The sequence below is a fragment of the Girardinichthys multiradiatus genome, chromosome 19 (genome assembly GCF_021462225.1).
Source record: "Girardinichthys multiradiatus isolate DD_20200921_A chromosome 19, DD_fGirMul_XY1, whole genome shotgun sequence".
Lineage (NCBI taxonomy): Eukaryota > Metazoa > Chordata > Actinopteri > Cyprinodontiformes > Goodeidae > Girardinichthys > Girardinichthys multiradiatus.
The window spans coordinates 13,791,028-13,817,753 of NC_061811.1; the positions used below are offsets into that span (position 1 = coordinate 13,791,028).

At 38.1% G+C, this 26,726-nt stretch overlaps 1 protein-coding gene across 2 annotated transcripts; it reads right to left on the bottom strand.

The window, feature by feature from the left end:
- Window positions 1-892: 892 nt before the first annotated feature.
- LOC124855519 (RAS guanyl-releasing protein 1-like) lies at window positions 893-26,616 on the bottom strand. Of its 2 annotated transcripts, none has more exons than XM_047345462.1 (17): window positions 26,328-26,616; window positions 24,992-25,170; window positions 17,296-17,401; window positions 14,724-14,786; window positions 14,505-14,636; window positions 13,239-13,392; window positions 12,891-13,064; window positions 11,928-12,044; window positions 8,343-8,618; window positions 7,866-7,946; window positions 6,330-6,434; window positions 6,035-6,159; window positions 5,577-5,721; window positions 5,410-5,446; window positions 4,905-5,036; window positions 3,958-4,283; window positions 893-3,866 (listed from the first exon to the last, which is right to left on the bottom strand). In XM_047345462.1, exons 1-17 carry the CDS (start codon window positions 26,459-26,461, stop codon window positions 3,732-3,734), a joined length of 2,421 nt encoding a protein of 806 aa, XP_047201418.1. In that variant the 5' UTR covers window positions 26,462-26,616; the 3' UTR covers window positions 893-3,731. The 2 variants fall into 2 exon arrangements, with proteins under 2 accessions (XP_047201418.1, XP_047201419.1); XM_047345463.1 differs by having other exon boundaries at window positions 6,050-6,159; window positions 26,328-26,614.
- Window positions 26,617-26,726: the final 110 nt, after the last annotated feature.

The window sequence follows — 26,726 nt, forward strand, 5'->3', positions numbered from 1 at the left end:
CCAAATACTGCAGCTTGGTTGGCAGGGGGATCTGCCTCATGGGGTTAAACATATGTTCTTTCTGCCTTACTTCAATATAATAGAAAATAATTGAGCCTTTAGTAGGCATGGGGCCTGCAAGACTGGGGATGTTCCTCTCCAGCAGCTGGGTGTCACATAATAAAAGTAAATTAGCTGTCATCACGGCTCGGCTTATAAGCTGCATGCTATGCCTCAGAGAGTGCTTTTTCACTGGGTCTCTCTTCTTGCCAGTGCAAGACAATGAGTTATAGCAGGAGCACATAAAGAAGCACAACTTACTTCAAGGGAAATAGCTTTTCTTCATCAGGGGATGAATTAAAGCTATAGAAATGTTCACCTTGGTATAATCACCCAGTGTTTGCAGTGAGGCTTGATAGAAATTAGAAGAAGTAATTACTTGCTCTAAATCTATGCTTCTGCCAAAGCAAATGGTTGACCTCTAATTATCTGAAGGCCAATATTTGCTGTTTGGTGCAGCAAAACTCTACAGACAAAGCAGACTGGCTATTTGAGTGGGTACATGCTGCTTTGAAAATATTTAGTCTTATTAATCCAAGTGAATATCCAACAAAATATACCTCCTAACTACAAGGCTACAAAATAAAACATTCTGCTTGTAAATATTGAATACTTTTGAAAAGTTTAAGTTAACCATAAAAAGAGGGAAAACCATGTGACCTTGATGCTGCCATGCACTTTTGTTCAACACAATTAGTTAAATGCACAGACCTCTAATTGGAGAGCCACATTTATGAAGAAATTTCCTATTAATACATACAATGAAGGTCAGCAATCACTAAGAGGCAAGATGCCTGTTCTCATGGGGTTTTGCTGACTCCTGATGGCCACATGAGGTAACACAAGAGCTATCTTACAATCCAGATTGCACATTTTTTATTAGAACAATAAGAGAACAATACAGAGAGGATAGGGGTTAAACTAGACACAATTAATATGGCATAATATGTGTATACTTTGTATTTACAGTTCATTAGACACAATGCAAAAACATTAATCTTGACCATCATTTACAGTACAACACTGCTACAGTAGACCACATAGTAATAAAATGATACAGCTGCACAACAAAAAATATGAAGGCAGTATGCAGGGCAGGGGCATAAATAAGTCAGCAAAAGTACCTCTATTGTGTACAAAAAATGACATTTTCTTATTCAGTATAGGAACTGTGTAGTGTCTCAGACAATAAATATTAGCAATGCACTGAAAAAAGTAATACAAAGCAACAACAGTTCTGAAGATTGGAGTGGCCAATTTTTTAGTCTGCAGATAAAATATGGTGGCCTCTTATCGTCGCTGGTAGTAACTCATCTCTCATATGCTTCCTGCAACACATGCTTGTTTTCATGCAGCAACCAGTTTCTGTTTCATTATGTTTAACATAAATATTTAAGTTAACTAACTGATCAAGAATTGATCAAACACTTTTTGCTGTACTTTCTTAAATACTGCATTTGCTGATTGGATCAAGGCTTATCTTTCTTGTCTTTTGACAGAGACAAAATCATTTTTTTTCACCACATGTGAGAAACACCCACGCCTGTGAGAAAAGGGCTCATTTGCCCTAACTAGGCATGGACCAGTTACCGCTATCGGGGTTTTAAAATGTCATGGTTTTGAAACCATGACATTTGTCCTACTTTTCCTACTGTTCAAAATCATTTTTACCAGAATTTTCTCCACCTTGTTTGGAACATAGAATACTATGGCACTGCCCTTCCCCCACCTGCTGTGCACTGCTGGTCAGCTGGCTGAAAGAAGGTTGCCAGAGTTTTTTCTTGCGTGATGGAAAGACAGATTCTGCTGTTTGGAAATATTTCTGAACAGTCATAGAGTGGACACTGAAATAGCCCCACCCATCACTCTTATCAAGTTAGCAGTGTTTTGAAACTACGATTAGCAAGGAGCCCACTGCAGGCTAGCTCTCTGAACAGATAGCTGGACTATAGCATCTAGCTACTAGATCAAGTATTTATACTATAATTTTACTTACACTTATGTCTTAAAACAATAAACAAAAGTATAGCCACCATCCTTTGAACAGTAACAACAAAAGGCTTCTGCAAATTCCAGGAATTAAAATTTTATACACATTTAAGATCATTATAATTTTAGTTTTACATCCAAAACAATTATGAAAACTTATTTGAAAGTTACCTTAATAATTTACCTGGTTAAGAACTAACACATTTCGTTTATAGAAATGGAGTTGGTTAAACCTAACTTTGTCAAGTTAGTGTTTTTGAACTCTGGCATGTGATTCCAGTGCTTTAATAAGTTTTGACAAAATGTTTTAGCTATTATAATCCATGTTGTCATGCCGAAGCTTGTTAATTTTCTATGACAAAGGATCTGGTAGCTTATAATGTAACAGGAATGTTTTTGACTTACAATAAGCCAGCTCAGGAGTAAACTTTGAGGGTTTACACAGAAAGGTAAAAGTCTGGGCATTATAGTTTTGTCCCAGTTAATAACACCGCAGCTCATCTGACAGAACTACAACAAACAGAACAAATTATGGCCAGCAGTGCGTTTCTTAAAAAAATAAAACAAAAGAACCAAAAGAGTTAAATGGACAAAGCTAGCAATGTACAAACATTGTAATTTAAAACCTATTTAAATGTAGTTTTAGCCCTTGTATAAGTCTGGATATATTTAAGACTTTTTAGGACCTAAATGAAGATTAGATTTTAATTACCTTTTAAGACCTTTCTCAAACCCTGTAAAAATCAAGTAGTAGACTATTTTAATATTTTGGCAGTAGTCAGAATAATAGTTGTATTGTTGTTTTAAATAAAATAAATTAGATCATGTTTCACACTTTTGTTTTACATTTTTCCGCCTAAATACTGTAATACCATTAAATTGTTGTATTTTTACTCAGCTTTAACATGTCAGAATCTCATACTGGCCCATGCCTAGCTGTAACTCTTTAAACTGTTTTAATAATGTAGAGCAATTCTGATGCAGGCCATCGAAAATGATTAACAAATTGTTACTTCATCCTGCAATGTAGTTGTTAAAAAATCCATACACTATCAGCACTAAAACATAATTTCACTTTTTATCACAGTATGCCAAGTCGTCTGACTGTCTGTATACAGATGCATCTCAATAAACTGGAATATGATTAAAATGTTATTTTATTTCCGTAATTCAATTGTAAAAAGTGAGACTCATGAATCATGAAATACAGAGTGATATGTGTTGTTTGTGGGCCGTTTTCAACCAGTTTTTTTCTTTCCACCTAACTTTTCAGAAATGTGCTAGCACTGTGAATAGCACTTTGTGAAATACCCTGCATGTGTCAATTAGTGTCTGTTAGACAACTGTCACACTGATGGCAGTCTTCCACCTGATTGTGTAAGCCATACCATAACAAATATGTATAAAAAAAACTTTTTTATTGAGAGACACTGAATGTTGAGTTTTTATTGCATACAAGCAATAAAAACTCAAAATTAAAACAAATAAATCCTTGGATTATATCATTCTGTGTATAATTAATCTATATAATTTATGAGTTTCACTGTCAGTTAAATTACCTAAATAAAGAAAGTTTTCAATGATATTGTAGTTTATTGAGATGCACTTTTACTTGTAAAACACGTTTACTGTCCATGATCAATAAATAGAAATTAATATGTTCCACCATAGGTGGGCGGCACCAGTCTCTCTGGAGTTTAAGTCTAAGAGGAGGAATCCTCCTCCACAGGATGGAGAGCGTGTCTCTTCAGCAATGCCTTTAACATTTCCACTTCCCGCTCCGCCTCTTTAAGTTTCCTTCGTAGTGTCTCGTTTGTTTTCTGGAGTCTCAGATTTTCCTGAAAAAAAAAAAGAATAAAATTTGGGTTTTTGCAAAATAAGTTAAACATCCTGCATTTGAGGTCTTTGAGGCATAAATTTTACACTCACAGATTCCACAGATTCATAGGTGGGTTTGTTCTCCTCCACTGGCTCTTTGGGCTTTTGCAAGATGGAGGCTCTGTTCTCCCACTTGGCACAGTATCTTTGTTTTCTCATGGGCAAAGGGCTTGGGCAGGAGGGGAGGCTGGGTGGGACGGGGACAAGGAGAGAAGACTGAAGACGGGTGGCTTCAGGGGTGATGGAGGAAAACTGAGGCCCCTCTGTCTGGGTGTAGCTATGGACTCTTGCGGGCCTCAAGTTGGGGGTGATTGGGGATTCTGGGCTCCAGTCTCTCCTCACATCTGATGGATAGGGGAAAGGACATTCCTCTGAACCTAAGGAGAGGCATCTTATTATTAACCTCTTAAAGTCAGGCAAATGGAAAGTGCAATATAACGTCCGTGTCTTGTGGTCCTCCATCACTTTCATATCTTAAAGGACATCAAACACCACAAAACAAAATGACTAACCTCCATACGTCATGATTTACCAGATCAATGTGGCAAAATAGTGCATCAGACACAAGCCCACACATTTTAAAGTTATTTCTTGGGAAGTCAGTTCATATTAAGTAAAACTGAAAGTTTATCTGCTCTGAATATAGTAGCTTTCTTGCAGCAGGTGGGCAGCTTTCAGCATTACTGTAAGTGAACCAGTTCCCAATGGCAGGCTGGAGGGAAACTACCTTCACAGCAGACTTTGCACTCAACAGTTGTTTTGTTTCAGTTGCGTTGAACTTAACATAAAAATGTAAATTGTGTCTTTTTAGCCTCATCTGGAGTCTGGCTGACAGTGATTTCAGGAAATAGTGCAAAGTCTAGATAAAATCATACACTGAGAATGCCACCAGATGGCATATGATGTAGAGCTTTACTTTAACAGGTAGTTGTGAACGTAAAAATGACGTGTGTGAAAATTACAATGCTTCTGCTGGGAACACAATCGGAAAAACCCACCCTCTGAGGCACTTGTTGCAACAGGCGTGGAGTTTGGTGTCGGACTGTCAACAGTGTTGGCCGCTTTGTTGTTCTTCTTGCACTCGAACGCCACCTGATCCTTGCACAGTTTGTGACAGTTCATCCCGCAGTCTAAGCAGGCCAAAACAATGCACATGTTAGAGCAGGAAGTTTGCCTCACTTCAAAAATCTGACTTCCCACTTCCCAATGAACACTATCTGTTCTGCAAATGCAACTGTCAGACCGGTGCAAGCGTACAGCCGAGCAAACAAATACTTTTTCAGATCTTTTGCAGGACGGGGGAGGGGGAAATCTGTGGTTCTGAGTACAGACTTTTCTTTTTTTTCTGTGCTGCAGGGTTCAGTTCGCAAAATGCAACTCAGAAAACCACAGCTCACCTCACCTGCTCCCCACTACAAAATGCATGCACCTCTGTGTTTCTAAACATGACAGTTAGCCAAAGATAGACATGGTGGATTGAAACAAGATAGAGATAAAACCTACCCCTGCATCTGTAGCCTTGTTTGATGACGCCCCATAACTGAGGAAATATGCAGAAAAGAAAGCACATAAATAGATACCAAAAAAAGACACTGAGAAAATCCCCATTTTTAATTGGGGATAGAAACAATGCTGATAAAAACAAGCTGGTTTTTTTTCAGTTTACTTACAAACCCTGAGCAGTTGTCACAAAAGGTGGGTTTCATGTAAGTTGTTTCCTGGAAGTTGTGAACAAAACCCAGGCCCAGTTTGGAGCAGATAACACTGGCTCGCATAAAATAAGCCGTGATCTCCTCTCTGCTCACAAGGCCTTTTCTGTACAACCAAAAAAAGACAGACATCAGTGAATGATGCAGCATTTAAAAGAAGACATCTCAAATCTTTTTCTACATAATTCCTTATAATCGCACATTCTATTAATATCTCCACCAACTCATCTACTTAATTTATTGTGTGTTGTTAGAAGCAGGAACATTGAGTACTGGGTTTTCATGTGACTATTTAAAGGTGGCTTATTGGTTCCTTATGCATCTATTTTATGCTTCCTGTTGCTATGTTCATCACTACAAATACCGCTTCTTCCTTTCCTCTCTGAAGTCAGAAATGAGCCAAAAAGCGAGGGCGTGACCTGTCAAATACCCACTTCTCTTTGTCGATAACACAGAAGGAGAAAGGAAAGCTTGCCGCAATTTTCTCAAAGTCCTCCTGAGAAATAAAGCCATTCTGATCTAGATCGTAGTTCTTAAAGACAGACTGTAAGAGACAAGAAGTGAACACGGTTGTTACAATGGTGTTAGTGAGCTACAGCTGCAGAAGCACACTCTTAAAATGGACGAATGTATCATGATAGTTAAAACTGATGGTTATGATTGCATAACGAAATTACTGAGTGGATATGCATGTGGATAAAAAGAAGCACTTACATCTACCATCCTCTGCACATGTTTGCTGATGGTTCTGGGATCGGGTTTAGGAGCCACTCCTGATGCCCAGTCCACGTATACTGGAGGTTTAGAAGGGGTGGCTGGCTAATAAAAAAAAATAATTCAATTTAAATATAAATGTACTTGTACAAGTAAAATACTATTTCACAATGCCTATGTACATTATGCTAACATCGTGCAACTATACATTTTTATGTCGGCTCCTGGGTATTTTAGCTAACAGCAAAGATGGAAACAAGACTCTGTTCAAACATTTAAATACTAATGAGCCTTTTATAAATCAGAAAAATGTCAAACTTTTTTAAGAACCAAACTGATATTGTGTGCCTTGGATAAAAATATCCAAACTGGTTTACAATCTTTTGTGTTGAAATGTAGCTTTTAGTTTTTAGGCTAAGCTAGGCTAACAACACTCTACAAACTTGTGAAAAAACAAAAAAGATTGTTGATGTTTGGGCCACCCTGCAGCCTTTCTGCACTGTATTCCAATGTAAATCTCTCAAAATGAAAATTTCCTGTCTTTCATTAATTTTACATTAATAATAATTAATTGTTAACATTATGCCTAATAGATCCTGATTAGATTAGCAATCTCCTTTTGTGGATTAAGACTTCCAAAGGACAGGCTGAAATAGGTTTGCAAACTAGTACAAAGATGTGAAAAAAAAACTTTAAAATAAATGCATCTGTTTGCGGTAGCAATATCTCTCACTGAAAATTCAGAAATATTCAATTAGTAATTTAAGTATATTTATTCAGTTCTCATGTTAAGAAAACATTTTGAAAAAAAGCACAGATGACAGTTTTTGGTACTTCTAACAATCCCTTTCAAAATAAAAGTAACTGAACCCATTCCCTTTTGACTAATGCTTTACTTTTTTAAGTTAATTTAGAGTTTCTAGCACCTTCTTACTGCTAATTGGTTATTAGTTGTCAAATATGGCATGACACCGAAGCCTGTTTCTCTTAGATATGTTTGCTTTTGTCAGATGAGACAAAGACTGAGCTGTTCTGCAAAAAACACCACAAATAGGTTGTTGTAAAACAAAAAAATGTATGTGTTGGAATAAAATACCCATGTCAAATCTTAAGGATGGTGGAGGATATGTGATGCTTCATGTTTTCCAAATCTCCTGTGAACCTTGTTAGAGTGCTTTGCATTGTGAATGTGGCATTTAATCAAAAATCACAAGGGATCTACCAGTAAACTTAAAATAAGTCACCATTTGGTCTTCTAGCAGGATTCCAGACACTAAATCGACCTCCTATCATGAACATCTCTATTCTCAGAACTAAATCCAGCAAAAAACCTAATAACTGGGTCATTTGCGATTTTTTTGTTTCTCCAAATTAATACATTTCTAGTGTAAAATTACGCTTCTGCAATTAACGACAATAATATTTTGCAGCTTTTTAGACATATTTACCAGTATGTGCCAGTAAGTTTGGCTGGAGCTGTATTGCTAGCTGATATAACTGATGTTAACATGAGGTGTCTGTGATTCTAACACTCACGGGTGCTTTACAGTTCTTTGGTTCCCGTGCGTAAGACAGCTCATAAATCTCATCTTCAGTATAGTAGAGGTCCAAGGACAGCTGTGAGAGAGAACAACATGAGCACATGAGACGTAAACAGAAAAGAATGAGCCGCCCCTATCCCATGATTTCTCCTTGAATTAAATGCTGTGTTAAGGGGAAATCCAGTTTTGCTGGACAATTGTTATGTCTCATGGGCATTCTGTCCTTTGAGTGCGAATAAAACACAGAGATAACACAACAATACAGCAATCTGAACTCAGTCTCATTCACATTCAGCTCGATACCCACACACTCATAGATCATGAACTCTCATCACACCCACACAAGACAAACTGTGTGCTGTAACAGGTTCATTTGCATTTCGGTATGTGTCTACAACTTAGTGAATCACGCCAGGCAGCGCAATATTTCACATAATCTTAATATTCAAAGTTTTGCTGAGAGATTCATTACCGTCAACAGATGAACGAGGTCCTTATTTGCGTCCAGTTCGGATGGGATCTGCTGCAGCTGAATGAGCTCATTAATATGGTTGTAAAGTGCCTGGAGCTTCTGGACATTCACCTTGTTGTCCTCCACATAGTCTGACATGGCCTCGTTGACTGAAATTAAGTCCTTGAGATGGACACCAAGGATGGGGATTTTAAAACCCGTCACCCTGTTGTAAGCTTGTCTATAGTTGTCAAAGTTTCTGCAGGAGGACAGCAGGTCTGTCATCTCATTTAGCACCTATGAAACAGATTCATATAATGTAATGTAATAAATGCATTAAAACATGTTTGAGCCTTAAATTTTAAATAACAGCAATATTATCTAAATGATTTAAGACCCACAATAGGATAGCAAACAATGTAATTTTTAATCTTGCTGGACTACTTAAAAGGGTTTGACATAATTTTGTAATTATTTTGTCGAACTGTACACTGTTGACCATGTGATGGACAGTTAACCTGTCCAGGGTATACCCTGCCTCTTGCCCAGTGACTGCTGGAGATTGACACCAACTCCAGTATCGGCAGCAGTATGGAGAATGAATGGGTGTACATTGCTGTAGCTCCTCTTAACAAGTTGCTGTCTTAACTTTAGTTTTAACTCTTATCTCAGGCACCATTCAGTCAATCAAGACGTCCTAGTGGTTTTCAGGATCTTCGCATCTGTTCAAATGTAATTGTTTCATGGCATATTTGGAAAACCTCATTTCAGTTTGAGGGCAATTATGCTCCCAGTTCTCAGCAGTTCGGTTTTCCCATGCAAGTTTAACAAACATACCACAATGCTACCACCATGTGTATCATATCTGCACCTCCATCATCAGTTAGGAGGAAGCATCATCTGTATTTTTATGAGCTTGTCAATAAGCAAGGCTGAAATTGAGCCGTCCTGATAAGCTCATACAGTATTTGTACATGTACACCCCGCCGACATTTCTTATCTAAGTTCAGCACACAAAATCCACAATGTGTGTTTTTCAGATTGTCCGCTGATCACAGCGAGGCAAACCGAGTTGATTTTTAAGAGTTGCATTGCAGCTACTGTATAACTACATTAAGAACTCAATGAACTGCTGCTTTTTGTCCCTCCTAATTGCTAAATAAGATGCCAGGACGTCTCTTTACATTTTGCATTTCAACATCCGCCTGAAAAAGTCCTTCTCTGTCCTCAGTCTTTAGGTTGACGCCAGAGCAGAAGTATGACACTACATGCACAGCGGCCAAGCTGGCAAGAGTTTTACAGTAAGTTCATTGGACAACTGCCTGATCATGTGGGTGTGTTGAGGTGTAGCCATGATATAAGGCCAGTTTAGCCAGTCCAGCTTCAGATTATCTAATGAATAATCCACGCAGGTTTGAAGTTTGCCATTGCTGCTAGCGGGTTTCTTCACACAGGACCCAGATATGGCACTGTGATAATAACACTCTCTCCATAGAAGATATGTGCTTCCTCAAACAGTGAGCATACTCTACTGCTCCATGGTACACTATGGAGAATGCCCTGCATTGTTGATGTACCACAGAAGAACTCCCCAAGACTCTGAAACCTCCATGTTATAGCTGGTCTTTGCTGTTGTGGTGTGGATTTAGTCTGGTGTGAAATGAGCTTTTATGAGGCATCCTTATTTAGATGTTCAGGTTTTCTTAACTGTTTGTGAAATACAAAGCAGTTGCTCATTTTCTGGAAGAAATCTTATTTTAAGAAACAGGAAGTTTGCTTCCTGAGTAGCAAAGGACTAAGAGCTGATCAAATTTTCTAATTGCTATAGAAATTTACTCTGTGTCTCCTTTCCTATTTCTTTTGGGAAACAGTCATTTTATTACAGAAAATTATTCAGTTGTATGCAATAATTCTTTCTAGCAACAACAGTTAAGGCATTTTGATTTCATACAGTCAGTTATATTTCATGCTGACAAATGTTATTGCTGCAAGATGAAGATAAAAGTGTATTTTATGTTGAATTTATGGCATATGTACACAAAACTGTCTGCTGCTATTTTTTCCCTTTGGTAATTTATGTGGCAAATATATTTCAGAGTCATTAAAGCTATAAATACAGAAAATATTAGGGGTGCACCGATTGCAGTATTCTGGCTGATCACCAATTACTGATTTTTAAAAAGCTTGACCTGCTGATTTCGATTTTGGCCAATACAGATTTTTTTTCATAACTGACAATGTCAGGTGTTATAAGGCCACAATACACTTTCAATGTTGCAATCTTATTTTATTGAAAAACATACTGAACAACACCCGTGAAATAATACAAACTTGTTTAAACTGCACATGAGGTGGTGCTCTTGAATATAAACGAAACGTTTAGAGCATTGCAATTTCTTTAGTTTTTCATACATTCATCTTCTATACCGCTTATTCCATAATGGATTGTGGGGGAGCTGGTGCCGATCTCCAGCAGTCTATGGGTGAAAGGTAGGGTACACCCTGGACAGGTCACCAATCCTTTGCAGGGCAACACAGGACAGAGAGACACACAGGACAACCATGCACACCAAAGGGCAATTTAGAGAAACCAATTTACTTAACAGTCATGTTTTTGGACTCTGGGAGGAAGCCGGAGTACCCGGTGAGAACCCACGCATGCACGGGAAGAACATGTAAACTCCATGCAGAAAGACCCCCGGCCAGGAGTTGAACCCAGGTCCTTCTTGCTGCAAGGCAACAGTGCTACCAACTGCACCGCAACTGCTACCACTGTGCAGCCCTCCTTTAGTTTTTAGTTTTTCCTTTAGTTTTTCATTTCTCAAATTTCAAACAGAAACAAAACTTGCGCAACATGTTAGACAAGTAGATAAGATTGGTAATTAAGATCGGTTCCACATGTAAATATCGGCTCATGACCGATCTCTCAAAATTAAAGAAATCGGGGTCAATCGATCGGTGCACCTCTATATGATATAAAACAAAAATTATTTAGATTCAGCCTTTTCTCTTTTTTTTTTAAAGCACACAAATACTTTAAAAAACAAAGCAACCTCTAAAAACAGGAATTTTCACTGCAGATGAACTTAAAGGTATTTTGCTACAAAGTACCTTTAAATTCCTTGTAAGTGTGTTGGTACGTTAAATCTCCAAGTTACAGCCCTCAGACATTTTTCCTGATTTCCTCCTCCTCACTAGACAAAACTCTGTAAACCTTCGCTACTTTTGTCTTGGGTCAACATTGTGAAATGCATTGATACCAGATTTGGCCAATCCAAACGTAATATCATCACTCTTCCACAGATTTTGTCTCCCATAGATTCACTTTTGCTTTTTTACATATTTCTCTATTTCGGTCATGGAAATAGACCCTATAGGAAGCTACAAGCTGGGAAACTTGTAAGAAAAATGGCAGCTGAGTGCTATAGTAGTATGTGCTTGCAAGTAGCAATTTAACATCACTGAAACAGCTGTGATCAGTTCAGTCTAGCCTCTAAGAGACAGGCAGTTTGTATAGTTAATCAGTAACAGATGAAAGCTATCTTAGGCAGTCCAACATTTGACGTTTTCCCCAAAGGAATATTATATGCTTTCTTTATGCATTACCTTGGTGACTTCATTGGGTACATGTGATGTGGTGTCTTTCAGTCTTGATATCGAGCTGTGACACAGCCCTCCCACCACTGCCATTAGTGTGTTGTAGTTGTGCCTAAGGTGTAGACTCTAGGGGAAAAACACATACACGCAAAAAAACCTACGTATCAGTGAATTCACATCAGTGGACAAAAAACACGCACAATTAAATTTGTTCCAGGTAGCCCTGGTTATATAACTCTGAACACTGATGTTACATAAGCCACTTATATTGTTGTCTTTTTCTTGTTGCACACTGATATTTCACTCTTTTTTGGAATTGCTTTTTCTCCCTCTTTTCAGCTTTCTAATTTGTGCTGTCACTGAAGCATTTTGATGAGCAATTCGTTTCCACACCCATGGGTTTCGACATTGACAGCAATGAGCCACAGCAGTCTGGTGCATTACTGTCAGTGTGAGGTCCACCACAGTACAAGGCTGCCTAACGGCTCCCTGACACTAGTGTATCACTTCTCAGCAGGCTGCAAACAGCTTCCTCCTTGGAAAGCTTTTAACAAGCTTGGTCTGGTCAGTGACAGCAATCACAAGTCAGTTTTCAATTTTTCAGGACACCAAATTCCTTGCTGTGTGTTTCATTTCACTACCTTAGTTACTTGCAGCTTGAATTAATATTTTTGTATTTGTTCCTTTGGCTTTCTTTTAACTATTGTCTCTCCTCCAAAAAGGCCAGATTTGTGAAGCACACTATAGTTGTCTTCTAGACAGATTTTACTACTTGAGCTGTGGATTTCTGCAGCTCCTCCAGACTTAACAAAGGTTAAAAGGTATTCTTTATCTACCAAGGCACAGTAACAATGGTGCTGTGTTTTTAATTAATTAATTCATGTTATCAATGGCAAACAGGATGACACAAAGAGGAAATGTGTTGAGCTTTGGTACTATAAAAGTAGTAGTGGGGGTTGAGTTAACCACTACCTGTGCAACGTGGATAAACTTGGTGAAAACCTCAGCTCTCAGCTGAGCTGTTGGCCGACTCAGCACCATCAGCTGAACCCACTGGGAAATCCCATTGCACAGGGCGATGGAACGCTCCAGCACAGGGATGTCCTTCATGCAGCAGCTTCGAATATAATTTATATAGTCTACAAACTGACACAGAGAGCACAGAGAGCAGAGAGAGGAGCATCAGTTGCTGTGTGGAAACTGTAAGTGATATCCCACAAGGGGGAAATATTTAGGGCTTACCAAACAGTATTTTTATTCAACAAGCTTAACTAGTACATGAGAGGATTATTTTAAGTTCAGATGAACGCACATACTCACTGATATTCTACAGAAGGATTTAAACTCCAAGAAGGTGAGATGCTCAGCCAACTCACTGGGTTCCAGGTGATCAAAAAGAAGAGAAACTTTCCTCTTTTTACTATAGTGAGGTTGGAGCCTCAGGCTAGCCTTCCACGACCGTTCTCGTTCATTTCTAGAACACCAAAACAACATATCCACATCGGCAAGGGTAAGCAGAGGCGTTAACTTTAAAAATAAAAAATTTTAAATTACTGCTGATTTAATTAAGAGTACGCTCAATTCACTTTAGCTTAGGGCTGCCCCTAAACATTTTTAAATAATCTTTTGACTACTTTTTCAATTAATCGGTTATTCTAAATGATTATATTCACTCAAAAAAATCAAAAGCAGTTTTGTCTTAGCTTATTTCCTAAAACACGCAAATTTTGAATTTATTAGATGCCACAAAAATGCAACAAATCACTTAAGACATGTTATATGTGTGTATTTATAATTATATTACTAGAACATTAAGCATGTTATAAATGTCTAATATGAGGAGACTGAAAAGTAAATAGGAATCATTGCAGTCATGAGAGCAATACCAAAAGAATAAGAAGGTAGTTCTGTTAAACCTTTAGGCAGGACATTAATAATTACATTACTTAATCTCATGCAACACTCACATTGACACATCACCTTGGCAGTTGTTTTAAAACTGAAAGTAAAACTGACAGCATGACCTACTTTCTAATTAAACTGCTAATAATTATCTGACCACTAGGGGGGACTCATAGAGCATTGGAATTTTATTCCCAGATGATCAGTAAATCCTTGAATATGGAATAAATTAATCTAATTAAAACTAAATGATGACATCATGGTAAAAACAGAGACCTATACACTTGAAAGCTATGACAAATCTTCATCTTCCACAAAATCTCTTTGGGTGTGCATTTCACTTTGAATGGCAAGATAGAAAACAGTGTGCAGAAGCTTACGTGTCTGTTGAGGGAGACAGTTTAAGGAGTTAAAAGAATAAATTCACAAAAATGTATTTCAACAAAATATCAGGGTTATGTCATCAATAACATCAACCAGACACAGCAGCTCTAATCTAACCAGGTTAGAAACGCACCAGTCAGGATGCAGTCATGCTTCTGGAATTCTGCAGCAACCACAAGGTGAAACTGCTTTCTGTTCTTTGTTCTTGATCGTGACTGATTTCATGACTGCAGCAAACTGACTGAGAGTCGTGTAGGCTTCACATCTCAGTTGGCCAGCTGGTAAGAGATTAACACTTACATCCATTTGGTCTCTAGGAGAGAGCAAAGATGCTCCTGTCCGTGTTCTCTGAGCAGATCCCGGAAGTCATTCAGGCTGTCGGACAAGCTGTGGGGCAAGCGGAATATCATCCAGAATTCCTGAATCCAATGTCTGCAAGTTAAAAACAATAATAATGTAACTGAAAGAAAACAAATCTTGATTTTTAATCTGAAGACTGTGGACACATGTTACACTGACCTGATGAGGTAGCATATCCTCTGGCACTCTCCTGGCTGATCATTGTCCACAGCTGTTTTAAAGGTAAGCAGCAGTTAAGGAGCCAACAATTTTATCCAGCTTATTTTCCCAGGAAATATACAAATGCCCAGCATGACAAGTATGTTTTGAGTAAATACTGAGCACATGGTTGATTTACCTGCCGGGGCTCAAGCTCATTAATATAAACTTAGCCCTGTGAACCAAAAGGCAAACACATGTGACATTTGGTCATGTGGGAGGAGGCATCTGTAACTCTGATGAGCATCACCAAATGAATCATTCTGGCGTGCAGGGTAAAGTGAGCAGCAGACTGCACAAAGAAAACACACAACCAATATCTAATATAATGTAAAACGCTGAAAGCCATTGTTTGGTGTCAGAACTCTGGAGATGTTTAAACCAGCGATGTCTGCCCACAAAATATTTATCATCTTTGGGCTGTGGATAAACTTCACTTTGCACATGTTGGGCAGTCCTCCATTAATTTATTTAGGTTAATTTATATAGGATGAACAGAAACCATTCCATACTCATGCAATTGAGTTTTGCAAAAGTATTCACACCTCTTGAACTGCAGTTTATTTTTGGGGGGGTTTTATGTGATTGACAAACTCAAATTAATGTATATTCCTGCACTGAAAGGAAAATGATACATGGATTTCTATTTTGTTTTAAACCAATAAAAACTAATAAGGGTAGACTGCTTCCGTATCTACCGTCCCTGAATCAAAACATTTTTACAACCACATTTTCATCTATTTACAATTGCAAGTCTTAGTAGTATGTCTTGACATCAAACTAAATTCTTTGGTAAATAGCTGAAGCTCAGTCAGGCGAGCATCTGTCACCATCAATTTTCAAGCTGACAAATATCCCCTTTTAACTGGGACATTCCAACACTTGAATGTTCTTTGCTAATAAATTATGCTGGAAGTTTGCCCTGTATTTAATTCCACCCATCTTCCCATCAACTCTAAATTAGCATCTCTGTCCCTGCGGAGCAAAAGCATCTCCGCAGCATGATGCTGCCACCACCATGTTTAAGTATGGAGATGGTATGTTCAGGATGCAGTGTTAGTAATGAACCAAAATAACAATTTGCATGTTGGCCAAAATATAAAATGTTGATCTCATCTGATCAGAGGTCCTTCTTCCACATGTTTGCTTTGTCCCCTAAATAGCTTGTGGCAAACTTTATACTGGACTTCTTAGGGCTTTCTTTCAACAATGGCTGTCTTTTTGTTACCCTTCCATGTAGACCAGATTTGTGGAGCACACAGCTAATACCTATCCTGTCAACAGATTCTCCCGTCTGAGCTCTGAATCTCTGCAGCTCCTCCAAAGTTACCATGGACCTCTTGGCCACTTCTCAGATTAATACTCTCCTTGCCTGGCCTTCTCAGGTTAGGTGGACAGCCATATCTTGGTAGGTTTGCAGTTGTGCCATACACTTTTCATTTTCAGATGATGTATTGAGCAGTTCTCTTCCATTAGATGTCCAAAGCTTGAGACATTGCCTCATAACCTAATTCTGGTTTGGAGGTTATTTCTTAGCCTTCTCCACAACTTTATCCCTGACCTGTCTGTTTTATTCAACGGTCTCCATGATCCTGTTTGTCTGCTAATGTTCTCTGACAAACCTCTGCGGTCTTCACAGAACATTAAGGGATATATTTTTATTAAGTGGCATCAAAGTAAAGCAGCCTGCATGCCACATTTTTCAAATTTTTATTTACAAAACACTTTGAATGCAATGTAGTTTTCCCATATTAACATTTGAAAACATTTATGGGATATGAATACTTTTGTAAGGCACTGTAACTAGCCTGAACGTATGGCTCTCTATTGACATTACATTGAGACAATGCAAATATAAAGGCTAATTACGTCATGTGAAGAGAATACACTCCCAAGGCCTAACTGAGGTGGGGACAGTTAATTGCCCCCATGGCTCTTTCTTGATCCTGAATTGATCTAATGCATCTTTCTAGGTCTTCATCCCACAGTGAGAGGGTTAAATAAAGCATGTGCATGAACCAGTGTCTAAATATAGTAGATCAATGGCAGACGTAATTAACACCTCAAACCCAAGTTGGACCCTTTAAAGGGGCTTTGTGACGCCATTGTCTTTTCCTCGAATGGAAGCTAAAATTACAGGCACCCCACTCCCATCACAAGACAAAAGAAAACCTTTTCTAGGAAAAGAAATCATTTTCTACATCAAATGAAACTAACAGCAAGGTAGTATACTCCCTGCTATTGAATGGATGAGGTACTGTACAAGCCTTAGTGAAGCAAAGTTGCAAAGAGAGGAGAAATGGATGCAGAATGGAGTACAGAGAGTGAAAGCCATCCACTTGCCCATCACACTTTACACTGACAGCTAAAAGATCTGAGCCAGGAATGAGCTTGACTGTGCGTTGCTGTTGACAACCGAGCCCACAGCAGGTCCAGTGATCTGGTCGTATGTTCCATTTTCTGCTCAAAACGTTGTTTGAATTAAGAGACAAAGGCACAGTGTGTATGCTTCTGGTGGACTGCCAACGGATATTGATTGATGAGTTTCTCCAGCAGGTCGCTGGACGATATGAGGAGGCGGTGCATGGTCAAGGTGATGTTCAGCACGTGGCTGGTCTTCCTCACGCAACCATCTGCGTCTGAAAAGAAGAAAACATACAATCAGCTGAAAGCACAATCTGGTGCAATACATGTCATCAGTAACATAGTATCTACCAGACCTGTCAGCCATAGAACAGAGATGTTGATGCATTATGCATATTACAATTAGGCATGTTTCTATATTAAGGTTGACTTAAATGACGGGGTTTTGCCAGACCACAGATCAAGTGTGCCTTTGGGTTAAAGCCAAATAATAAAACAGAACATATTGTGGAAACAAATTACTGTCTGTATCCATTTCTAAAATATTTTTCTTTGCCTGCCATTTAAAAAAAATTATTTCACTAGATTTGTGTTATGTTTTACAGTCATTTCATCTTAATTATGTAAACTGTGAATTTGGTTATGTTCTGCCAAAACTTCTGAGTTTTTTTAGATTAATCCTGGTTTGTTTCCCATCATTGGTTTTATCATACATTTGGTCTATGAAGAGACATTACCATAATCCCATGTGTTCAGGTTTACTCAACTTATTGTTTCAAGATGCAGAAGTTGTTTTTCTAGTTAAAACTAGTTCCTTTTCCACTGATGACACACCTAACCTTTATTGCGAAATTGCCGCTCACAATTGGTTCATTAATCATCACCCATTTTTCATCTTTTGTCATATTATAACCACAAACTGCAATGCTTTTCATATACATTTTATGTGATACACCATAGTAGTGCATAATGATCGAAGAAGAAAGACACTAAGTTTTCTTTTTTTTTTTACTAAAGAAATCTGAACAGTGCGGCATGCATTTGTATTCAGACCCCTTTACAGTGGGACCCCTAAATAAAATCCAGTGTAATCAATTGCTTTTAGGAGTCACCTAAATAACAGAGCCCAGTTTTTCTCAGTATAAATCCAGCTGTTCTGTGAAGGCCTCAGAGATTTGATAGAGAACATTTGTAAATAAAACAGCAACAAGAAGACCAAGGAACACAGCATACAGGTCAGCGGTAAAGTTGTGGAGAAGTTAAAAAAAATAAAATATATCCCAAGCTTTGAAAGTTTCACACACAGAGTATTGCATAGCTGCAAACCTTCAAAACACAACCATCTACCTAAATTGAACTGGCAAGGAAAGCATTGAGCAGAGAAGCAGCCAAGAGGCTAGTGGTAACTGTGGAGCAGCTGCAGAGATTCACAGCTAAGGTGGGAGAATCTTTCGACGGGAAAAAGCATTAGTCGTGCACTCCACAAATTTGGTTTTTCTCAAGGAGTGGCAAGAGGAAAAGTACTTTTGAAAGAAAGCGACATGAAGTCCAGTTTAAAGTTTGCTACAAGCCATATAGGGAATACAGCAAATGTGCAGCAAAGCCAATAGTGAAAATCTTGCCAACAAAGGTGGTTTTAAAATTACCGATAGTGGAGGGCCTGAATACAATTGTACTTCCCACTTTCATTTGTAAAAAAAAATTTAAAAACCAAATGTGAAAAAAACAAAAATGGCAATGAAATACATTGTAGTTTGCAGTGGTAATGTGACAAATCTGGAACATTTAAGAGGTATGATGAGAAGGAAGACGAGGAATTCCTTAAAAATAAATGCAAAACAAGATATGTTGTTTAAACCAGTAATTACATGACATTTCAAAAAACCAACAACTCTAAAGCTGCACTGGCACATAAATCTAAAATAAACCATTTGCCATGTCTTTGTGGACAAATAACGTTAAACAGTATTTTGCCTGAAGCTCATGTTTTTTGATTGAGGAATTATTTACTGACATTGAACAGTTTTATTTTAAAAAGATATCAGACTGGCATGCAAATAATTTGATCTAAATCACAATGACTATCTCAGTTTTCTTAACCTAATCATTACTGTTCTAAACGTAATGGTCGCAGGTTAGGCTAGAATGAGATTATGTAGACAATATTAAACTGTAAATGGCTAAAATGCTTTGAAAGGCTTCTTCGTTGAAACCTTTAACTGGAACATTAAATAGCCTCTTATAGGTCTGCACAAGAACATGTTGAAAAAGATTTAGAGGAAGTTGCGTTGAAAGAAATATGTTTCCACCAGTGGAAGCACTGCTTTACCCAGTTAATTGAAATGAATACTATCCACAGACCCTGCAGCGGAAGATTTACCTTTTCCTCTGATTGTGTGAACCTCCGATGCTTGCCTGTCTCACTACCTTTTTCACTTCCTTTTTCCTTGCATGAGCAGAACTTCCTCCTTTTGTGACCAGACCACCTTTCCTTTTCTTGGTTGTCGGACTGTGTGCTACAACTGACATCTCGAGACACGTACAGATGGAGCGGTTCTTTCTCAGCCACGACATAACATTAGACTGCATGTGCAAAAAACATGACGTGACTTCATAAAAATCATTTTCACTTCCTACTTACACCAAAGAACAACATTATCTTCAAACCAGTAAAACAGGGAATTAGAGGTTAAACATGCTGTGTTTACTAAGTAAACAATTTATATGCTGTGGGACTTTTTCCACCCTTGTTGTCTACATCTATCTCCTCAGAGGTCTGCAGAAATGGAAAAATGTAGAGAACAAGAGTGAATAAAAAGCTTTGCTGCTGCCTTGGGACCATCAAGGCCATCAGACATTTGAGGGGGCCACTCTTAAACCATATTACCTTGAAAATACATCAGACACCATGACAACATGCTTTCTTATCTTTGTAATCTGTAAGCAACCAACCACTCCTGCTGCAGTTGACAGCCCACCATATCTTACATTGGCCGTGTTTCTCTTTGTAACATGGAGCCTAGTTATTGAGAAAGTAAATGAGACTAATAAAATTATTTCTTAGTTTTAAAATGATAACTAATTAAACAGCTTTAGTGTATTTAAATGGTTGCATTTCTGTCAAATGTTTTTTAATGAAATCTGGGCAAGCAAAATTAGTAGAAGCTTGTTTTTCTGTACCTATCCCTTCATACTGAAATTGTAGCGTCAAATCAGCTGCAGAGTCGGATCTACGGCAGGATGTCATGACTCTATCTGATAAACAATTGCTTCACAGCATTCCAACCACTAACACTCCCTGTGCAGGGTTAATTGCAGGAGGAAATCCTTTCTGGACCGTCTGTTGGTGACTGGAACATTAGGAAAGCTGCCGCCTAGCACGCTGGAACCACGTGACGCTGGCTGGTGATAAACACTTCAAAATGCACGCTCTGACTGGCCCGTTTTTAAGGTTATCTTAGACATTCATCAGCCATTCTAAACCTGCACATTTGCACTTTTCCTTGTTTTGAAAGAGGCTATCAGATGTGATGATCCCTTTGTTTTGTTTTTGGTTCAAGTATGAATGATGCAGGAAAAAAGATATCGCTCTGTACAATTGAAACAGCTAAAAGAAATTGTTAAATGGCTGTTTTTAACATAATTGATAAAAAATACTAAACATAAATGAATAAAGAGTTGCTCTACTTTTGGCAGCAATAAATAATCAGATTTTTAATCAGGTTTTTAGATAGAAATGCTTGTTTGAAACAACATAATGCAATGTAAAGTTTTAAAACAGCAACAAGCCCAAAATATGTCATATATATATATTGTATTGTATTAAAACTACAATTTCAAAAATTGTAGTTTTAATACAATACAAGACAGCAGGCCCTCTACTTCAGCAGATAGCCTGACTAATTAACCAGCTATAACATCATCCTGTTATACTGCTATTGATCTATAAAGAGAAGAATGGAAAAAGGTATAATATTTTGCTCAATATGTGCATCCACTGCCCTGCGATGGCCTGGCGACCTGTCCAGGGTGTACCCTGCCTCTCACACGTAAACTGCTGGAGATAGGCACCGGCTCCTCCGCGATCCAGTTTGGAAGAAGCAGTATAGAAAATGGATGGATGGATGGATGCATGTGCATCCACTTATAAGGTTTATTCTACATGTTTGCTCGTTTTTTTCTATTGAAATTATGACGGCCTCTTTTTGACAGGGCATGTTTTCTTTGCTTTGTGCTTGCTGTTTGTCTTTTCAGGTCCTGATCAGCTGTGGCAATCAGCCTGACTGGGAGCACCAGGTCAGTCCTCCCAGGATCTTAAAGCTGACTGAAGATAGCCACAGATCTCACTCTTCCAACCAGAGACAGAGGGAGGCTTGTCAACCCCGGTTCTAGGTGGCATATTAAGACATACCTCAAAATTTTAATTTCATTTAGTAAATTAATCATATGAATTATTTTATTTCAATTAAATTATTACAAACATTATTATAATTCAAATAACTGATGCGGTGGGGGTCTGAAGACAGTGATGATGTCAGCCATTGATCCACACCTCGCAGCGCTCCTGTATTTCAAAGGCTGGTAGGCATCTGAGGGCTACAGTTCAGGAAGCTGACCTTTCAGCTTGGCCAAGCTTGAAGCTGTTTGAATGGTAATCTTTTAAACTGCTCCTATGTGTGCTCTCACATTTGAAAAAGCGCCAGGACTTGTGGACCGCGGGAGGTTCATGTGTGATGTGAACTGAGAAGAACCAAATTTGCCATCTTATCATGAGAAGCCATTTAAGAAAAAACCTCTGTCATAACACACTGCACGAACAGATTAGATCCTGTGCTTGCATATAAACATTTTTTTTTTCAGAAAGCGGTGACATTACCTTGACAATGTTACACGTTACTAGTCCATAAGTCTTTTCATTCACCTTCCCTAATTAATTCTGTTTCCCTCATGAACCTGATATGTGAGGCAGGCTGTCATTAGAACCCACTTCTTCTTTTTCTGCAGATAAATGCAGTTATGAAATGTCATTTAATGTGCAGCCCATCTACACTGCTTTTGCTGCATTTGCGTAACCAGGCAACGGCCATCTGAAAGCTGTCTCTTCAGAGGCACAATCACCATAACTCTGAGAGCACTCCAGACAACTTGATTGAGCCAACGATCTTTGACGGATCCAGCGGAACTTTACACAATCACCACTGTGCTTTTATTTTGTACAGTGAACCCTCTTTACAGCCATGTGCTATATGTAAGGCATGAATGGTGCCCTGGGCAGGCCGACCAAGCGCTTCCTCAACACCTTCAACCTCGGTGCACAAAATTCAAATATGACTACGTCCTTTTTCTAACTTACCAGAAATATAAAGAGCAATCATTTTTAGATTAGCTCTTGTGCTTTCAAGAAGGAGTTTTCAATATTGTAAGTTATTTTAAAAGATATTCTGATGGTGGGATTTGGTAATACAGATTGCAGCCACACGTCTCCCCAAATATTGTCAGATCTGTGGGATATTGTTACTATTGCTATTATTAACATCATCGTTCATCAGATGCTATTCTACCAACTATAATATATAAATCTAGTTTGTGATGGTCTTGTAGCAGACACAGATTAGGTTGTTGAAATTAGATATGCCAAAAATGAGGTACAACAAGCTAAACAACGTTTAACTTATGACAAAAAATAAGATCTGCATTTTGGTGTAGAAATGTTTGTGAGTGCAACTGGGTGAATGTGGCTCCAGTTTAAATTGCTTTAAGTAAATTCAGTCCCTTTACACCTTTAAATGTTATGTCTAATAAAATTAAAGAAAGGCCCATTATCAAAAAATGAGTAAATACTAAAGCCTGAAATTATTCATTACCTCAGCCATGGAAATGAGACAGGCATCTCTCAAAAGATAAGAATGTAAAAGTGTCAATTTCAAAAAAATATATATATATTGATGAGTTTTTATTCACATTTTTACTTTTAAAAATCCCATGTTAAAACATACTTCTTCCCCTTTCAATAATCAATGGGAAAATCTTTACAGGCATTACAGGAATCAAACCCTTTTTATATTTGCTAATCAGCGGTTGCATGCTTGCTCTGGTATTTTGACGATTTCTCTTTGTTGATGAGCTCGAGATGGGAAAGACTCACTGCCATTACCATAATCTTTAGCTCCCTCCACAGATTTTATATCAGATTCAAGCCAGATTATTTAAAAAATTGACAGGGCTATGAATAATTTTGAACTTAACTTGTATTTAAGGCGATTCAACATATAATCCATAAGGCAGAAATATTACAATTTACTAAAAATCAACTCAACAACACCAGCATTTGCAGTTTACTTTGTCTTTCAATGAAACACTCTGACCTAGGATGGTCTAATTACTCAAATTTATGGTTCAATTCTGATTTCAGTTTAAATTATCACAAAAACTACATTATCATCTAAAAAGATTGATTTCATTTTCCATCATTATTTTGACATATTCCTCTTTGTAATTCTGGTTTTATTTTGTAATCTCAGCAAGACCGATGCTACAACCCCACCATGCCCACCTCCACCCCATGCTGAACCCATGTAAGGTGTGCCCTCTAGTTTTGAAAAGTCAGCTCATGTAAAGATGGCTGAATGAGCAGAGGTAGAGCGGCAAAACATTGCACATAAACGGACCCGTGACCAACACAAAAAGATCCAGCAGCAAACAAGACAGAAATTTTGTAAACTTCTGCTTTACAAAGACTTTTGAACTAGATATTCATCTATATAATCGCCAATCAGAATACATGTTTTGTCAGTTGTTTTGAGTTAAGATCTAACAAGTAAACTATATGGAACGTTTCATATTAAAGGCAATTCCCTGTTCTTCAAGCGCTATAAATGCATTGTTTCAATTTTGTCCAAATAATTGTGAGAACAAGTCCTTCCATAATCCAGCAGCCCTACTCCGACTCAAATACAACCACTGGACTTTCCTGAAACTAAATTCAAACAAATATCACCTGAAAAAGCAAGTCCATGCAAATCAAAACCAGTCAGTAGGCAGCAAATAAAAACTCAACAATAGCTTCAGCTATGTGCATTACAAAGTCTTCAACCAAGTCATCATTCTTCATCAAAAACATTGCAGACACTCCCAATTCTTCCATTCAAATTTTCCAGTTGGGTGTAGCTAAAGGTCTGCCTTGCTAAAGGCTGGGAAGATGGCAGGTGACCCGGCATTTCACCTCACGTGGAGCAATTTAATTGACAGTAAACACAGCAATGCCTCTTGAAAACTAATCAAAATGTAGAAAATCATCTCAGATGGTCGGGCAGAAAACAAAGATGCAAAAATGCTGCACATTTCCACACAAAACAGGTAAGCTGGTATCCCTTTCCAGAGCAGCAAGAAAACCAAATTGACTATAAATGCAAATAAACAATAAGCAAACTATTCAGGACGCAACTGAGGATATAAGGGACATTTTCTTTTATTTTATAATCTGGTGCTCATGATCACCTACTTCTAATGCTTCCCTGGGCAACCGCCCACATTTTCCATACTAAAAATCCCCACTGCATGAGGAGGAATAAGATCAGCAATTCCCAGATAATATTAATTTCAACATAATCATTTAATAAAAATTTAAACTTGAACCAGCCAAATCTTAAACAAAATAAAATTAACCACAGCAAAACAAATCCAGAAAAAGATTAAGCAATGTTTTTAACTTAAACTTTGGAAAGGAGGAGTGGAAAAAAGACTGCTTCAAACCCAAAATAAAAGATTTCTCCTCAGCCTTCTTCCAGAAACATATCTGCTCCATTACTTTGAGGCAGGATTTCAAATTCTAAAATACAAACCAACTACAATCAGCATGGACTTACCAAATGATTCCAGACAAGCCTGGATGAGTTCTTCCCAGCTTGCCCCTTTGGTGAGGTGTCCCAGCGACATTAATGGTTTGCTTGGAGTGATCTGGGTTGGGATGGGTTTGTGGAACTTGTGAGGACGGCCTGGAGGAGAAACTCTAGACCTGTTTGGGGTACATCCTGGAGTCACCCTCCTTGGGAAAAAAAAAAAAGGAACAAGGATAAATGGGTGGAACGAGGATTTCCAATGTGTGTTTCCCGTCATTTTAGCTAGAGCCTGAATGGACATAAATTATATACAAACAAAGCTTTATGAAAGAGTCCATACATGTTTTTCGCAATTGGAAGTTCTTGTCTAAATCAAGTAATGATAAATAAAAACTTTTTTAAAAGTGCTTATTTGGTCCAACTTTTTTAAATACAAAATATAAAAACTCTGTGTTTGTATGTGTATTAACATGTGGTTGTTACTCTTTCGTCACAAAACAAGCATCGCTGATCAGAAATAAAGAACGAAAGAAATAAACACGTTATGATGGTGCGTTTGGGTGAGAATAAACTTTTTTCCAAAATTACCCCAACTATATATGGTCGATGACATCACAGGGTGAAGCTTTTTTTATTTGCTAACAAGTTGAGGTGTGGAGGGTGTCAGAGTTTCAGAAAACTGGCAACTTTTTGCAGCTTCTTAGCTGGTGATTTTATGTTTTTATTATTTTAAACATAAACAGAAAATCAAATCGTATTCAAATTTCTGCTTTTTTGTTTTCCTGACCACAAGAACAAAAGTAATTAGTCTTATCAATCAATTATACTCTTTTGTATTTAAAATCTTTAAATAGCCTCTTGTTTTTTTTTTTTTTTTTTTTACTTTCCATTACTGCTTTCTGTTGAGAAAATCCAGTTACAACATGCATGGACAATGTTGACATACTGGAGCGTACAACTGTTATTATTTTTCAAATATTGCTTTTGTGATTTGCTTCAGATTCTGCCCTGAGGTTGCTCTTCATTGTTCTCATTTCCTTCTTTTAAATCTGGCAAATTTCAGTGGGGTGCGGACATGCAGTTGGTTTAAAATCTAAAATGACCAGTAAATATGGAATAATACGTTTCCAGGTATCTATACAAAACAGAGTGACGAGACTGAGGCTTTTGTTGCGTGTAAAGACGCTGGGAGAACATATATTCCGCCTCTTTTTTTTTTTGGCACAAATTCTAAAAAAAACACCAGTTTAAGCTTCGATGAAAAGATTGTTGCAAGACTTTGTGAATAAAAACAGAAAAAAAAAAAATCTCAATGAAACTCTTCTTTAAAACTGAATGTTTATAAATAAGAGATTGAACTTACACATCGTCTTTCCTCTTGTCGTCTGTCGTTATGCTTTCGTTTTGGTTCTCCTTTGACTGACACCCCATGGCGAGGTACTGGGCGACAAGCGGCTGAACCAGGCTGTCCATCTGCGTCCTCCGTGGTGGGAGCATTTCATCGCTCTGCTCGGTTCGGCTCGGTGCGCCACCGCGGTCTCAGCAGCATTGTGCTGACTCGTCAATGAACATTACACAATTAAGATTCACCCAGCCTGTGAGAGAGTGGGCGGCCGCACTGCTGTCGGGCATGTCACTCGCAGATTTGAATGGTCTCTCTATCTATCTCTCCACGGGTTATTTTCCCCTTGAGTTAGGCGTCATGTTCTAACAGGTTTATAACCTACTTTACAAGTTTAAACAGACGACCAGCTGAGGGTTG

Excerpts from the sequence above, each read along its gene's own strand:
- LOC124855519 (XM_047345462.1), bottom strand. The coding sequence starts at position 26,461 with ATGCTCCCACCACGGAGGACGCAGATGGACAGCCTGGTTCAGCCGCTT. Across the intron at positions 13,393-14,504 it reads CTCCTAGAGACCAAATGGAT|AAATGAACGAGAACGGTCGT; the intron begins GTAAGTGTTAAT and ends TTGGTGTTCTAG. Across the intron at positions 5,447-5,576 it reads GTGACAACTGCTCAGGGTTT|TTATGGGGCGTCATCAAACA; the intron begins GTAAGTAAACTG and ends ATATTTCCTCAG.